This window comes from Rhinichthys klamathensis, unplaced genomic scaffold, assembly GCF_029890125.1.
Source record: "Rhinichthys klamathensis goyatoka isolate OS25496 unplaced genomic scaffold, OSU_Roscu_1.1 h1tg000820l_1, whole genome shotgun sequence".
NCBI classification, from domain to species: Eukaryota; Metazoa; Chordata; class Actinopteri; order Cypriniformes; family Leuciscidae; genus Rhinichthys; species Rhinichthys klamathensis.
This window is the reverse complement of record NW_026607206.1, coordinates 230,068-246,414: the sequence shown is the minus strand read 5'-3', so window position 1 is coordinate 246,414 and position 16,347 is coordinate 230,068. Positions and strand designations below refer to the sequence as shown.

The 16,347-nt window shown below is 40.8% G+C and overlaps 1 protein-coding gene across 2 annotated transcripts in view; it reads left to right on the top strand.

Annotated features, from left to right (window-relative positions):
- The window catches only part of wnt7bb (wingless-type MMTV integration site family, member 7Bb), a 43,393-nt gene extending 30,989 nt beyond the window's left edge, over positions 1 to 12,404 (top strand). For both annotated transcript variants that reach the window (XM_056243656.1, XM_056243657.1), the window contains exons 3-4: positions 6,610 to 6,881; positions 11,521 to 12,404. In XM_056243656.1, coding sequence (XP_056099631.1) covers positions 6,610 to 6,881; positions 11,521 to 12,000 — 752 coding nt within the window. In that variant the 3' untranslated portion in view covers positions 12,001 to 12,404. The remainder of the gene's footprint in view (positions 1 to 6,609; positions 6,882 to 11,520) is intronic.
- Positions 12,405 to 16,347: the final 3,943 nt, after the last annotated feature.

Below are 16,347 nucleotides of genomic sequence, written 5' to 3'. Positions count from 1 at the left end.
TGAGGAAGTGTAGATTAGTCACGTGATCACCCTGAGGAAGTGTAGATTAGTCACGTGATCACCCTGAGGAAGTGTAGATTAGTCACGTGATCACCCTGAGGACGTGTAGATTAGTCACGTGATCACCCTGAGGAAGTGTAGATTAGTCACGTGATCACCCTGAGGAAGTGTAGATTAGTCACGTGATCACCCTGAGGAAGTGTAGATTAGTCACGTGATCACCCTGAGGAAGTGTAGATTAGTCACGTGATCACCCTGAGGACGTGTAGATTATTCACGTGATCACCCTGAGGAAGTGTAGATTAGTCACGTGATCACCCTGAGGAAGTGTAGATTAGTCACGTGATCACCCTGAGGAAGTGTAGATTAGTCATGTCTCGATGCTCTCGCTGTGTGTGTGTGTTTGTGAGCAGGTGTGTGTCTCGATGCTCTCTCTGTGTGTGTGTGTGTCTTGATGTTCTCGCTGTGTGTGTGTGCATGTGTGTGTGTGTGTGAGCATGTGTGTGTCTCTGCTCTCTGTGTGTGTGTGTGTGTGTGTGTGTGTGTGTGTCTCGATGTTCTCGCTGTGTGTGTGTGTGTGTTTGTGAGCATGTGTGTGTCTCGATGCTCTCGCTGTGTGTGTGTGTTTGTGAGCATGTGTGTGTCTCGATGCTCTCTGTGTGTGTGTGTGTGTCTCGATGTTCTCGCTGTGTGTGTGTGTTTGTGAGCATGTGTGTGTCTCGATGCTCTGTGTGTGTGTGTGTGTGTGTGTGTGTCTCTCGATGTTCTCGCTGTGTGTGTGTGCATGTGTGTGTGTCTCTCGATGTTCTCGCTGTGTGTGTGTGTGTGTGTGAGCATGTGTGTGTCTCTGCTCTCGCTGTATGTGTGAGCTTGTGTGTGTCTTGATGCTCTTGGTGTGAATGTGAGCATGTGTGTGTCTTGATGCTCGGTGTATGTGTGTGTCTCGATGCTCTCGCTGAGTGTGTGTCTCGATGCTCTTGGTTTGTGTGTGTGTGTGTGTCTCGATGCTCTGTGTGTGTGAGCATGTGTGTGTGTGTCGATGCTCTCGCTGTGTGTGTGTGTGTGTGTGTGTGTGTCTCGATGCTCTCGCTGTGTGTGTGTGTGTGAGCATGTGTGTGTCTTGATACTCTCGCTGTGTGTGTGTGTGTGTGTGTATCTCGATGCTCTCGCTGTGTGTGTGTGTGTGTGTCTCGATGCTCTCGCTGTGTGTATGTGTGTGAGCATGTGTGTGTCTCGATACTCTCGCTGTGTGTGTGTGTGTGTCTCGATACTCTCGCTGTGTGTGTGTGTGTGTCGATGCTCTCGCTGTGTGTGTGTGTGTGTCGATGCTCTCGCTGTGTGTGTGTTTGTATGTGTGTGTGTCAATGCTCTCGCTGTGTGTGTGTGTGTCGATGCTCTCGCTGTGTGTGTGTCGATGCTCTCGCTGTGTGTGTGTGTGTGTGTCGATGCTCTCGCTGTGTGTGTGTGTGTTGATGCTCTCGCTGTGTGTGTGTGTGTGTGTCGATGCTCTGTATGTGTGTGTGTCGATGCTCTCGCTGTGTGTGTGTGTGTGTGTGTGTGTGTGTGTGTGTGTGTGTCGATGCTCTCGCTGTCCTCAGATGATGGTCAGGTTCATCTCCTCATGAGTGGAGCATCAGCTTCTGCTCGGGTGTGTGTGTGTGTCGATGCTCTCGCTGTCCTCAGATGATGGTCAGGTTCATCTCCTCATGAGTCTCCTCAGCTTCTGCTCGGGTTCAGTGGGATCGTTTGTTTGTTCGCTCTGAGGTTGTAAATCTCCTCAGCCGTGTCAAACGTGATTTGTTTAGTGGTTTGCTCTCGTGTTCTGAGCCAAAGCGGTCAGTCGGCGTGACGAACACACTCTTCTCCACGTAAGGTCAGCGGATGAACACGTGAAACGAGGGTAAAGAGACACAGCGATCTTGGATTCTGTCGCAGACACTTGCCACTAAACTCTATTAGACATGTGTTTTAATATTCCTCTGTTCCTCCCTTCCAACTTCTCTGAGGGTTTTCTGGTCAGTCCAGTTTTCCACTGGCAGGATCCGAGGTTTTCCCAGGGTGCTCCTCACTGGAGTCGAGTTCTGGCCTCCTCAGATGGGCTTTATTCACTGTGGCGTGTGTGTGTGTATGAACCCGGTGTGGACAGTAGCCTGTTTGGGAACCGCCTGCACGAGGGATGGGAAAGATTGTGAGGAAGAGCGAGACTATATTGCAGGAGAAATCAGGAAATTAAATTGGGAAGTTTTGTTTGTGAGATCGTTTGTGAGTCCTATACACACTGTATGTTTGAGTGTATATATAATATAGTGCAGTGATTGGTTGAACTAATTTTAAACTGTATGTGTGAGTGTGTGTGTGTTTTGAGTGTGAGTGTAGTTTGTGTGTGTGTCTTATTGAGTGTGTGTTTGTGTGTGTGTGTTTGAGTGTGAGTGGTGTGTGTGTGTGTCTTATTGAGTTTTTGAGTGAGTGAGTGTGTGTGTGTGTGTGTGTGTGTGAGTGAGTGAGTGAGTGTGTGTGTATGTGTGTCTTATTGAGTTTGTAAGTGAGTGAGTGTGTGAGAGTGAGTTTGTGTGTGTGTGTGTGTTTGAGTGTGAGTGGAGTTTGTGTGTGTCTTATTGAGTGTGTGTGTGTGTGTTTGAGTGTGAGTGGAGTGTGTGTGTGTGTGTCAGTGAGTTTGTGAGTGAGTGAGTGAGTGAGTAAGTGTGTGTGCGTGCGTGTGTACGTGCGTGCGTGTGTGTCTGTGTGTGTGAGTGAGTGTGTGTGTGTGTGTGTGAGAGTGAGTTTGTGTGTGTGTGTGTGTGTGTGTTTGAGTGTGTGAGTGGAGTTTGTGTGTCTTATTGAGTGTGTGGGTGGTGTGTGTGTGTGTGTGTTTGAGTGTGAGTGGAGTGTGTGTCTGTGTCATTGAGTTTGTGAGTGAGTAAGTGTGTGTGTGTGTGTGTGTGTGTGTGCGTGCGTGTGTCTGTGTGTGTGTGTGTGTGTGTGCTGCATGCATCCAAATGCTGGCCCATGGTAGCCACTTTTCTTCCTGGCACTGAACTTTTTGTTCTGCTTTTGCCAAAACACTGGTACTGTGTGTATATGTGTGTTTGAGTCAGAGACTTGAACATGCCAGTGTGTGTGTGTGTGTGTATGTGTGAGGAGTGCAAGTTTCTGTCATCACAAGTTGTCTGGTTTATAGCAAAGATTATAGATATACAAAGATGCTACATTCATATATTACTTATAATATATGAATGGGTGAAAGTGCAGAGCAACGACTGAATAAGCCCCGCCTTCTAAATAAAAGAGCCAATCAGTGATTGGTGAAGTCATTGCATCACCGCAGCTGCTGAAACAAGCTTTTTGAATGCTATTTGAGCACAATAAACCACATTTTCAGGACAGTTCATGTCAGATGTAGTTTCTAATTTGACATATGTTCTTTAAATGTGAGTTCGGCAAACAGTTTTTGAGTTTCGATTGGTTGTATTTAATTGGAAGAAGAGATTGGCTATTATGGTCTACATGTGACATTTTGCACAAACAAACTTTGAAGCGTGAATCTAGTCCAAAATTACACTCCAAAAGATATTTTAGAAACCTCTTTTTTTTTTCATTTGAACATTTATTTTCATGCCACTTTTAACATTTCACCTCCAATTGCTGTGACCATTAGTCACCAGTGTTTGGCTCTTCTGAGATGGCCAACGTTTGCTTTCATCAGTGAATTCATTTCCCCAGATTGTTCAGCTGATACTGTAAATGTCCTCCAGGCGTCATGTTAAATAACGCTCCAGATGTGTGTGTGTGTTTCTTGTGGTGGGTTTGTAAGGTGCTCTGGCAGGAGAATTCAGCACTTTGGACAGCACCTTGGCTTTGCTTCCTCACACTCTGAGAATCCTCCAGCTCAACAGCTGCAGTCGCTTGGCCAAAGGTGTACAGGAACACTAATATCTTTCATCTGCGCAAGCAACAGTGAATTCTCTTTTGGAATTACTTAAAAATTCTAAAATAAAATGTTTTTATATTCTACGGAGGCGTATTGCATTCACTTGAGGAAAAAAAATCTACTCTGTTTTTCTGAATTAACGAGTTAATTATCTCAGAATTACGAGATATTTTTTCATGGAAAAAAGTTTTTGCTCTGTTTTTATGAATTAATGACTTAATTATCAGACTGATCTCATGAAATGGCGTATGTATGACACGCCAATTCGTATTTCCATTTTTGGCGTGCTATCAACACGCATAATCGCTTTTCAGCGTGTTTATCAACGCCTTTGACTTAACGTTATATTACTGTATTATGTATATATAAATATATGACCTACCCCAACCCCGTCCCTAAACCTACCCGTCACTGGGGTTAATACCATTTATGAGTCTTCTCCTACCATCCTAGGAAATGAAATATCGCTCCACAGATGTAGATATAGATTTTGCTTCGTTTCGCTCGGACATTTAACGGCGTACACATACACGCGGAATCACTCGGACGTTTAATGGCGTAGACATACACGCAAAAGATTTCGGCGTGGACATACACGCGGATAGATCAAAATGCGTATAGATAACACGCCACTTGAATTGAAAGTGGCGTGTATGTTTACGCAAAGTCATGATGTCATGTTGTAATTATCTCAAAATTTTGAGTAACTCGTTAATTTATAAAAACAGAGTGAAAAAAATGTTTTTCAAGAAAAATGTATATCGTAATTCTGAGATAATTAACTCGTTAATTCAGAAAAACAGAGTAGATTTTTTTTCCTCAAGTGAATGAAATACGCTTCCGTAATATTCCATACACTATAGTCCATTCTCATTTTTAGTCATTATGTAAAGATCCCTAATCATGTTTTTTGTTTAAGATATTGATTATCTGATCAAATCAACTGATTTTGTTGCTCATATAAATACTAGTTTCTTACAGTGAAGATACATTTTTTTTTTTTTTTTTTTTTTTTTTTTTTAAGAACACGAGTGGTGTTTGCACATGCAAAGGTTGCTGCCATTATATTAGGTGTTCTGGCTGGTTGCTAGGGTGTTGCCATGCAGATGCTAAGGTGTTCTAATTGTTTTTTTAGCACAATATATTTTTCTAGGTTGTTGGCACAATGTTGCTATGCTGTTTCTTCTGCGTTTATTTTATTTTTTTAGAACATTGATAGGTGGTTGCTATGCTGTTGTTAAGGTGTTCTAATTTGTTTTTAGTTCAATGTTATGTGATTGCCAGGGTGTTCTGGCGGGTTGCTAGGATGTTGCTATGCAGTTGCTTAGGTGTTCTCATTTGTTTTTAGTACAATGTTTGCCAGGGTGTTTTAGCTGGTTGCTAGGATGTTGCTATGTAGTTGCTAAGGTGTTCTTTTATAGGTTTTAGCACAGTTATGTGATTGCCTGGGTGTTTCTGTTCTGGCTGGTTGCTAGGGTATTGCTATGCAGTTGCTAAAGTATTTTAATTTATTTTTAGTTCAATGTTATGTGATTGCCAAGGTGTTCTGTCTGGTTGCTAGGGTTTTGCCATGCAATTGCTAAGCTGTTCTAATCAGTTTTTAGCACAATGCTATGTGGTTGCCCAGTGTATTTTGGCTGGTTACTGTGCAGTTGCTAAGGTGTGGTTATTGTTTTTCAGCACAGTGTTGTGTGGTTGCTATGGTGTTGCTATGCTGTTTCTTTGTTCTATTATTTTTTTAGAATCATTTTATGTGGTTGCTGGACTGTTGCTATGCAGTTACTGAGGCGCTCTAATTTGTTTCTTGGTACAATGTTATTTGATTGCCAGTGTGTTCTGGCTGGTTGCTTGGGTGTTGCTATGCAGTTGCTTAGTTTTTTTTTTTGCACAATTATGTGATTGCCTGGGTGTTCTGGCTGGTTGCTTGGGTGTTGCTATGCAGTTGCTAAGGTGTTCTAATTGTTTTTAGCACAGCGTTATGTGATTGCCAGGGTGTTTTAGCTGGTTGCTAGGATGCTGCTATGCCGTTATTTAGGTGTTCTTTTATTGGTTTTTAGCACAATTCTATTTGATTGGCAGTGTGATCTGGCTGGTTGCTAGGATGTTGCTAAAGTGTTCTTTTATTCGTTTTTACTAGTTATTTGATTTCCTTGGGTGTTCTGGCTGGTTGCTATGGTATTGCTATGCAGCTGCTAATGTGTTCTAATCAGTGTTGAGGACAATGTTATATAATTGCCAGGGTGTTCTATCTGGTGGCTAGGATGTTGCTATGCAGTTGCTAAGGTGTTCTTATATCGGTTTTTAGCACAGATATGTAATTGCCTTGGAGTTCTGTTCTGGCTGGTTGCTAGGGTGTTGCTATGCAGTTGTTAAAGTGTTCTAATCAGTTTTTAGCACGTTATGTGGTTGCCCAGTGTATTTTCGCTGGTTGCTAGGGTGCTGCTATGCTGTTGCATCACAATTCACTTAGTAAAGTAACTGCAAACCTCTCCTCAGCAATGGTATTATGGTTTAATAGACAGATTCTTGGGTTTGCTTAAATCTCGTCATATGAGCAACAGTAAGTGATGCTAGCTTTTCTACTACCACAAAATACTAATTTAGCTAGTTTTTGCATGCACACGCGTTGGCGTTTGAGTGGTGTTGAGCAGATATCACAGTGTGTTCCCTCTTCCCCCCAGGCAGCAGGGAGGCAGCATTCACCTACGCCATCACCGCCGCTGGGGTCGCCCACGCCGTCACGGCCGCGTGCAGTCAGGGCAACATGAGCCACTGCGGCTGCGACAGGGACAAACAGGGATACTACAACCAGGAGGAGGGCTGGAAATGGGGCGGATGCTCCGCGGACATCAAATACGGCATCGAGTTTTCCCGGAAGTTTGTGGACGCCCGGGAGATTAAAAAAAATGCCAGACGGCTGATGAACCTTCATAACAACGAAGCTGGGCGAAAGGTGAGGCATATTTTAAATCGACATTTAGGGACTTTTTTCTTCTTGCAGGAATACATACAAAAATTGTACAAAATACACAATTATCGAAGTGAAGCGCTGCGCAGTTACACTACGTGAAATCTCGAGGCCAACAGAGAAGGAAATGAATAGTTGAATAAAGTCGTTATTTTTGTTTGTTTTTTGCGCACAGAAAGTATTCTCGTCGCTTGATAAACTTAAGATTGAGCCGCTGTCGTCACTCGGACTATTTTAACGATGTCTTTAATAACTTTTCTGGGCCGGCCAGTTTCGATCCCTTAAGAAGCCTATGGAGGAGTGATCCAGCTCTCAGATTTAATAAAAAATATCTTCATTTGTGTCTCGAAGATGAACGAAAGTCTTACGGGGTTGAACAACATGAGGGAGAGTAATTACTGACAGAGTTTTCATTTTGGGGTGAACTAACCCTTTAAGTCTAAAGTGCAACTTACGCCACGACGCACTACGCTACTTCCGAAGTCATAAGTTGCGCTTTAGACTTACGTCGAATCCGTATGTTCGTTATTTTACTTTATAAAGTTTTAAATATGAATATTTTTCTCACACAAACTCACCGCTTTGCTTCAGAAGGCCTTTATTAACCCGCCGGAGCCGTTCTTATATAATGGATGGATGCACTTTTTTGAGCTTCAAACTGATGGTTGCAATCCACTGCCATTATAAAGCTCGGAAGCGTCAGGGTGTTCATTAATATAACTCTGATTGTGTTCGTCTGAAAGAAGAATGTCATGCACACCTAGGATGGCCCGAGGGTGAGTAAATCATGGGGTAAATTTAATTTTAAAGTGAACTACTCCTTTAATCCGTTTAGACTTCAGAAGCTTTTCTAAAACCATTAAAGGCTCGAAAGAGGCCGACGTTAACTTGAAGAAATCTTCGGGGAAAAGTTCTTGTGCGTTCATTTGTTATTTCTCTGGGGCGTTTTAATTTGACAATTTACCAACATTGGTCGTCTTGCAGAAACAGTTATCCATTTTGCTTGACTGCACACTTGGGAAAATCTTCCAGACAAAGCGGCTTAATCTGTTTTAGATGTCAGAGGCTTTAAAACACTGAAGCTTGGAAGCACTTTCTGGCCGACGTTTAGTTAAAAGAAACAAACAACAAATTCTTTCGGAAAAGTTCTTATCCGTTGAAAAGACAAATGCATTTAGAGCGTTTTAGCCAATTGGTGTGATTCGTCTTCACGGTCCTCCGATACAGTTTAGATGGTGTAGTTCGTCCTTCGCAGGTGGCAAACCGAGGATTCGTTCGCCAGACGAATGCTTGAACAGTTTCAGCAACTCGTTTCGCTTCAGCCAATTACTGAGTGCTTTCTCGGGTCGCTCCTTGATGCCGGTTCAAGCTCGGTTTGGCTGCTCGCCGCTTTGGCCATGTTTGTTTGTTTGATAGCTGTTAGTCATCCAAGAACACAAAACAACATGCACTGAAACAGCAGAACCGCATGCACTCCGGTGACAAATGGATCTAATTAATAACACAAGGCTTTATGGTGTGAGCGAGCCGGGATTGAGCCCGGTTGCCAGTTGGAGCCGGTCCAATCCCATCGTGGGCCGCTGTGTGGAATCATCAAGTCTAAAGCCTGTAACAGGATATTATTGCGAGTCTTTCTGCTGCACTGAAAACACAACCCTCGCTCCATTGAGTCAGGCTTTTATAGAGGACCCACAATGGCATTCATGGAGCCATAGCATCATATGTTAAGGGGGGGACGGGACGTACCATGGGTCTCTGAATGGGGGAAGATGGAAGTTGCCACTCTGGAATTTCAATTGCTATCATACGCGTATGTGGTTGGAGCGAGCCGGGCCAGAACTGGTCCACATTAGCGCTGTGGATATAAGCGTATCCAGGCAAATGTAAACAGCGCTGCGGGCCTTCGGACGGCTTGTGAAGTAACACATCGTTCATTTTGAAATGCCGTTTGCCTGCGGGCACGCGCTGGCTCGGTGTGCGTTGAATCAACATCAGTCATGAACGCATTTCTCTGCAGAATCAACGTTGATGCATCGAAGCCACGTGGAACTGATTTCAATAGTAGTACGGGTTTTGCAAGGGAACAATATGTTAATTGGTTAAATAATGGCTGAAAATCTTGGTAGAATTAATGAATTAATTCTACTCGTCGTTAAAGGTTCCAAAACCAAGTGAGCTATTTGCTTAAAATATATACAATACATTACAAGATATCATTTTCATGTTTATATTTTATATTATTAGCCTATATACATATAATATATATATATATATATATATACATTATATTTTTCCTTTTTTATATTATTTGTAAGTTAACATTTATATACAGGTGAAACTCGAAAAATTTGAATATTGTGCAAAAGTTCATTTATTTCAGTAATTCAACTTAAAAGGTGAAACTAATATATTATATAGACTCATTACATGCAAAGTGAGATATTTCAAGCCTTTATTTGTTATAATTTTGATGATTATGGATTACAGCATTCTAATTTTGAATTTGGGGGTTTCATAAGCTGTAAGCCATAATCATCACAATTATAACAAATAAAGGCTTGAAATATCTCACTTTGCATGTAATGAGTCTATATAATATATTAGTTTCACCTTTTAAGTTGAATTACTGAAATTACTCGAGTATACATTATATTTATATCTACATATTTGAAATGATGTGTGTGTGTATATATATATATATATATATATATTCTATATATATAGAAATTAAAAGTACTAAAAATAATTATTATTGTTATATAACATATATACAATTAAAATGAAATAGAAAACTACCAAAATATAATAATATATAAATAATCTAAAATGAGAAAAACAATGTATACATAAATAACAATGCATTTATTTATATATATATATATGCCTTAAAATGCAGTCTATGTAGGCAGCTTACTAGATTTTGGAACAAGTAGATTTTTAAAATGTAAAATCAAATTGCAATAATATATTTATTCTGTTCATTTTTTAGCATATTTCAATCAGTGCCGATTTAGGAACCAATTTTTATTTAAAATGGAAAACTGGCAGCATTCATAAAGTCAGAAGGAAAGGTTAGGAAGGACAAAACTTGAATGTAGATGTTTATAAATGTCTTGCCAGAACAATCCCTCCGACCTCTTTTGTTCTTGCCCGGTTGAAATCGAGAGATCCCAGTCGGCTTTCACCGTCACTGGCCTCGCGTGGGTCAGGATGGTTTTGTGGGATTGATCGATTAGTTTACATGTGTTTTCCAGGGAAATGATAACTGCTTCTGGTGACGAGTCGTGTGCCAGACAGAGAAAAAGGGTCTGGAAAAACTCTTTCAGTATTGATATCCAATGTAAATCTAAAAATAAGACGTCTCCTTTTCTTTGCAACATACTGTACATGCAGACACAGCTTTCTTTGAGGATTTCTTCCGCTATTGGTTTGCCGATGGTCGCTGCAAAAGATCTGCAATTCATTAAAAAGCTCAGTAATCCACATCTAACGTGTTTGGCTGTAGGAGATTTATATTTATTTTTCCTGCTCACAGATGTGGTGCGCAGGAAGGTAGAGGGAATTACAGAGTAGGTTTGATGGGTAACTGGCGGAGAGCAGTATTAATGTAGCACATTAGATCGTATGGGTACATGCGTGTCTCAAACAACCATAAAAAGCCGTTCGTGTTTTTGTCTCCAGAGTGTTCAGAGTAGCACACTGTTTCTGAAGTATGCAGAATGTGCAGCGTTTGGGAATTTTCTTTATGCATGGAACACGTGAGAGATATACTATATCCCACAATGCAGTGTGGTCGACTTGACCTTCCTTTTCCAGTCTGATGAATGAACTGTATAGCTAATGAGAATTTAAGCCCTTCTTGCCTGACATTTTTACACTGTTTACATTTAAAAAATGCAAAAGAGTGACTAGGGTTCAGTTGGTCAATGGCACAGTGTGTTTCAGTTCCTCAAAATAGCAACACGCCAACAATCCGCCTGTACACACACCTCGTTTTCAGACCAGCACGCCTATGGGTGCAAATGCATTTGCTATTTAAAGAAATGTGAAACAGGACGTGAAAATGAAAACTGCGTCGGGCTGAAACTAGCAGAAAACACTTGCGTCGCGCCTGGCGCTGCATAACGCTGAGTGTGTGATAGAGACCATTGTTTTTCTTGCATCATGTGACTCCAGAATGCTGTTGTTTGTCCTTTTATGTTAGCATTTTACCAGCAAGCAATGTTGCGTTTAAAAGACGTCTAATGGCCGTCCAAACACAGCCCAGACGTCTACTTCAGTGAAATGTTAAACCATCGCCCAAGAATACACTAGTCATCAATTAGATAAAGAAATGAAACCAAACACCAGTTTACTTTGCTTACATTACGGAATATCTCGCAAGTTATTTTGGCAACAACGACATGTAACCAAATTCAAGGTTATTTTCGCTAGGAGTGTGTTCCTCATAGCCGGACTATATCGGGTCTATAGTTAACGAGACGGTGACATGACGGCTGTTGAGCCCATTGTTTTCTTGCATCATGTGACTCCAGAATGCTGTTGTTTGTCCTTTTTATGTTAGCGTTTGACCAGTTTGTAAATGCTAATCTCACGAGACTCGTGCTGTTGTGATTTTCCGCAGGTTCTGGAAGAGCGAATGAAGCAGGAATGTAAATGTCACGGCGTTTCGGGCTCCTGCACCACCAAAACCTGTTGGACCACGTTACCGAAGTTTCGCGAGATCGGATACGTCCTGAAGGACAAGTACAACAAGGCGGTGCACGTGGAGGCGGTCCGCGCGTCACGTCTACGGCAGCCCACGTTCCTCAAGGTGAAGAAGACTCACGGTTACCAGAAGCCCTTGGAAACAGACTTGGTGTACATCGAGCGCTCGCCGAACTATTGCGAAGAGGACGCCAAAACAGGCAGCGTTGGGACGCAGGGGCGAATGTGCAACCGGACGTCTCCACACACGGATGGTTGTGACCTCATGTGTTGTGGGCGGGGCTACAACACGCATCAGTACACCAAGGTGTGGCAATGCAACTGTAAATTCCAGTGGTGTTGTTTTGTGAAATGCAACACCTGTAGCGAGAGGACGGAGGTTTTCACCTGCAAATGAACGGGAACGGGAGGAAGCCAGTTTTTTTTGCACAGCAGAATGTATATTTGCTTTAACATGAGAGTTAAAATACTAAACTCTATCAGTAGGTACGAGCCCAGAAGTACATGCACTGACTCGCGCTCAAGGACTGCAGGATACCAGTGCATTCTGGGATTTGTAGCGTTTCTAGGGATTCGGCATGAGACGTCGGCACAAGGGAACTCATTTGAGTTGTGTTTAAGGAGCTCAGTGCAAATCGAGGGATGTATAAAAAGCCTCCTAAAATGCCAACTGGAACCTGGTAGAGTATGTTAGTTATCCAGTCACACTGGATCTGTCTGTTTGAACACTGAAAATAAATTATTATATATTATATGTTATAGGAACCGAAGTGCTAACGGGTAGAAATGTGTTATTTTGTACTAAGTGGAGTAATGGAAACTTTGTAGAAACTCGTGACTAAAGATGAAACGTAAAGGCCCCGTATTTTCCGAAAGAAACGTTTAATGGCTAATGATGTGTTGACTTCCGAAACCACTGTCATTTTTTTTTTTTTTGTGCTCGGCTGATGCATGTTAACATCGGTTCATCCGTGCTGAAATCTAGCCGTAGGTATGCCATAGACATTTGGGCCACTTTTTCTTTTTCCAACTTGGCTAAAGCAGTGTCTACGATTCAAAGATCCTTCCTCAGTTCATGAAATGTGGAACGAGTATATTTCTGGATATGTTACAGAGTGCTGCACTGATATTTTTTTTCTATTCAGATACGATGCAATTAAAAGTAAAATAAATATCAATTTGACTGACATTTGGGATTTTATTGGCGGGAAAAAATAACACTTTTACTTTTTCCAACCCTAACTATGCACGGTTATATGATTGTTTTCCCCCCTTTTGTGGTTGATTGCTTCTAAATGAATTGGTTTTTAGTCCATTTAGGAAAAGACGGCCCATTTATGGACCCAAACATTGGTGTTTTCAAGTGCACATGACATCAGTATGCATCCCAACTCCAGTTTCTTGTATTTCAGAAGCCTGAAAACCATTAAACACACATCACCTCTCAACATAATGAACATTAAGCCCGAAAAGAATAGTCTCGTCGCCATTTCCCCATTATAAATGACAAGATGAATTGCATTGGTGGCTTTTTATGCTTGTTTCCTGGCCGTGTCAGCGACTGCTTTCCACTTCCATGTCTTCGAACCCCATTTGGGAGCGTTGCCTAAAACGAGGCAGGGATATTCACTGTGACTCATATTTGAGGCCGCGCTCCCAAAGGCCGGAAATCATGCCCGTATTGCGCAGTTCCAGTCACTCTTAATCTTAATAGGGCATGAGGAGGAAACATACATCATTAGATATCATAGTTAAATCAAGCGAGAGCTCGCTGATCCAGCCTTTCTTTGCGTTTCTGAGGAAAACACATGTTTATAATATCTTGTGGTCCGTTCGCTTGATTGTGGCATGTGTGGAGTTATCTTAGGAATTAAAGGGGGGAAAAAACAAGAGAGTTTAGGTTGATTCGGTCTCGAACTGCGGTCGATATTTTGCTCTTTCATAGCGTTTCAGTCATGTTTCTCCTAAAATTCCTTAGGGAAAAATAAAAATGTATAGACTTTGAGAATTATAAAATGAATTTGGGATCTAAGTTGACTAACGTTTGGGATGTTATTGCAAGAAAAAAGATCTTCTGAAAGCCTGGTTCTCAGAATTGTGTAATCGTCTATAAAAATTAAACAAAAATGATACACACAATATGTGTTATATAATCAAATATTAAAAAAAAAAAATTATAATAGGGCTGGGTTGAACATTTGAATCGATTTTGAAGAACCATTATCGATCCTTAAATTCCAAGAATTGATCTTTTAGTCTAGGCTGTTTTTAGCTGATGAATGAACAAAGCTTTGGAGCGCCTCGGATCCAATAAATCGCTATAAGCTTTGTGCTTGGTTACGTCTGATATGAAACAAAGTCTCAGCTTTTATATTCTGTCCATTTTAACACAATAAATACAGTTTTGATGCTCTTTAATGAGGTGTGAGAGATCGCTGTAGTTCAAGTGACCGTTCATCTCTTCATACATGAATGAACATCAGAAGGTACGTTGAAAGATACAACCTACAGAAATCAGTATCATGTCTCATGTAATCGGCCAATCAGTGTTTCAACCGCGGAGACGCTAATAAAATAGCTTGTAAACAAAGTCACGTCAAAAAAACTGAACTCTAGAGAGGAACATTTTGCTAAATATATGCACTATATTGCATATTCGTTGCATTTTTCCTTAACCTGTTTTTCAATATTTGATTATGTTTAAATAAATACGTCATGACAGCCACCATATAATATTAGTATTTGCCATATTGCCAAGATGAAAATAAAATAGCATTAAAATAATATTTGAAATACAATAGATATGGGAATCTCCACCTATTTCAACTGAAAAACTAAAGTTTAATTTCTGCCTTAAATTTTAAAGTATAATCAAGTCATTTCAACTTAAATTTATTAAAACCGGCTAAAAAAATTGAATCGAATCTCATATAACTCGTATAACTATAAAAAAGTTGCTGTTGAGTTGTTGTACATATATTTTAAACAGTAAAGTGATTTCTCCTCCATTTTTAAAAGCTGACAAACCTATTTATTTTTGATTGACTTTGGCATCGAAGCGATGTAAGGTAATATAAGGTATTTTTCTCAAGATACTGGAAAATCTGATTCACATTTTAGTTAAATCTACACTATCCAGTTTCCGATTCATATTGTCTTGTCTGTGTCAAGATATTCCTTGATCTTAATGTATATTTAACTGAAATATGCTGTATAGAATATATACCCAAGCTGAAACTTGTGTGTGTGTCGAGTTTGGAGGGAAGCTCTCGGGACCGTCATGCCCTCGGCTGAAAGGCATTACAGACGGGCAGCAAAGCAGAAGTAAGATGTGTTTTGTTAGTCGTCTGAAGCCCTGGGGCCCGGAACCATCTAAGCTCCATCACTATACCCCGGATTGCCCAAAATAAATCCACCTGTTTCTGGCAAACATTTTGTCATTAAAAAATATGAGAGAGAAAAACAGAGTCCGCAGTGTGTGTGCTCTCCTCTAAAGCGGCTTTTGTTCTGGTGTCAAGATCGTTTGTTCAATGCGAGTTGAACAAATGCCGACGGCCTTATTCACACAGAAACGGTCGATCGAGAGCCACGATCTCACGAGGGTGAGAGAGAACAACTGTGTTTAATACATCACTGTTCGTTTCACTTCTTAACAGCGATTAGTGACTAATAAAAAGGCGGTCTCTAATTTTATTGCACAAATGTTACTCTTTTGATTATGATTAAGTCTCAACTTTAAAATATGTATCCTAAAAGTCATCCAGTAAGAGTCTAGTTGATAACATGACTCATTTGATGAGAAATATGAATATGAAGTATTCGTATGAATCATGAGATCTCTGAGTTTTGATTGGAGGGAAAGCTGTTGTCCGATCACTTCATGCTCACGAGGAAATCATGCATTTTGTAGAGTCATAATCAAGGAGAAGTGTGCCGTTTAGTGTATCCATTTGGAAATGCATAATGACTGTTTCCAAACAGATTTCCCTACCAATCCTGATCATTAAACATCCCAAAAATTACACAATTTATGCCTAAATTTGACCAGATAATTAAAGGTAAATCACCAAATCAGAATTGCAAAAACAACATGTCATTTATTAATAATTGCATGGATTATTCATATTGCACACTACAAAATTACACCGATTTAATTTGAAAGAAATAAGTAACATTAAATGAAATGTGAAAGACTGAAATAGTATTTTCTTATAAAACATACTCCAATAATCTTTGTTTCAACTTAGAAAATGTAGAAATAAAATATTGTTTTACGATGTAAATATACATGCATATTTGCATACCGTATTTTCCGCACTATAAGGCGCACTTAAAAGCGTTTAATTTTCAAAAAAAAAACGACAGTGCGCCTTATAATCCGGAGTGCCTTATATATGGATCAATTGGTATTAAATTCGCCCGCGAACTCGCGCTCGTGTCCATCTTATGCCCGCTCTGTCACACGGCCAGTTCAACCTCGTATAAATCAGGTTATGTGTGTAAGTCACGTGCCCGCTCACGAGCGCTCACTCTTATGGTGTGTTCACACCGAACGCGAATTTAATTATTTGCGCGAGTAGATTACATACAAAGTCAATGCAAAGACGCGAATAGACGCATCATTCGCGCTGGGCGTTGCGAATGACGCGAATTGGGCGACGCGTTTGCTGCGAATGTCTTCCGCGCAAGTTGAAAAATTTGAACTCGAGTGAATGTTCAAGCGTCTAACTAGACGCGATAGACG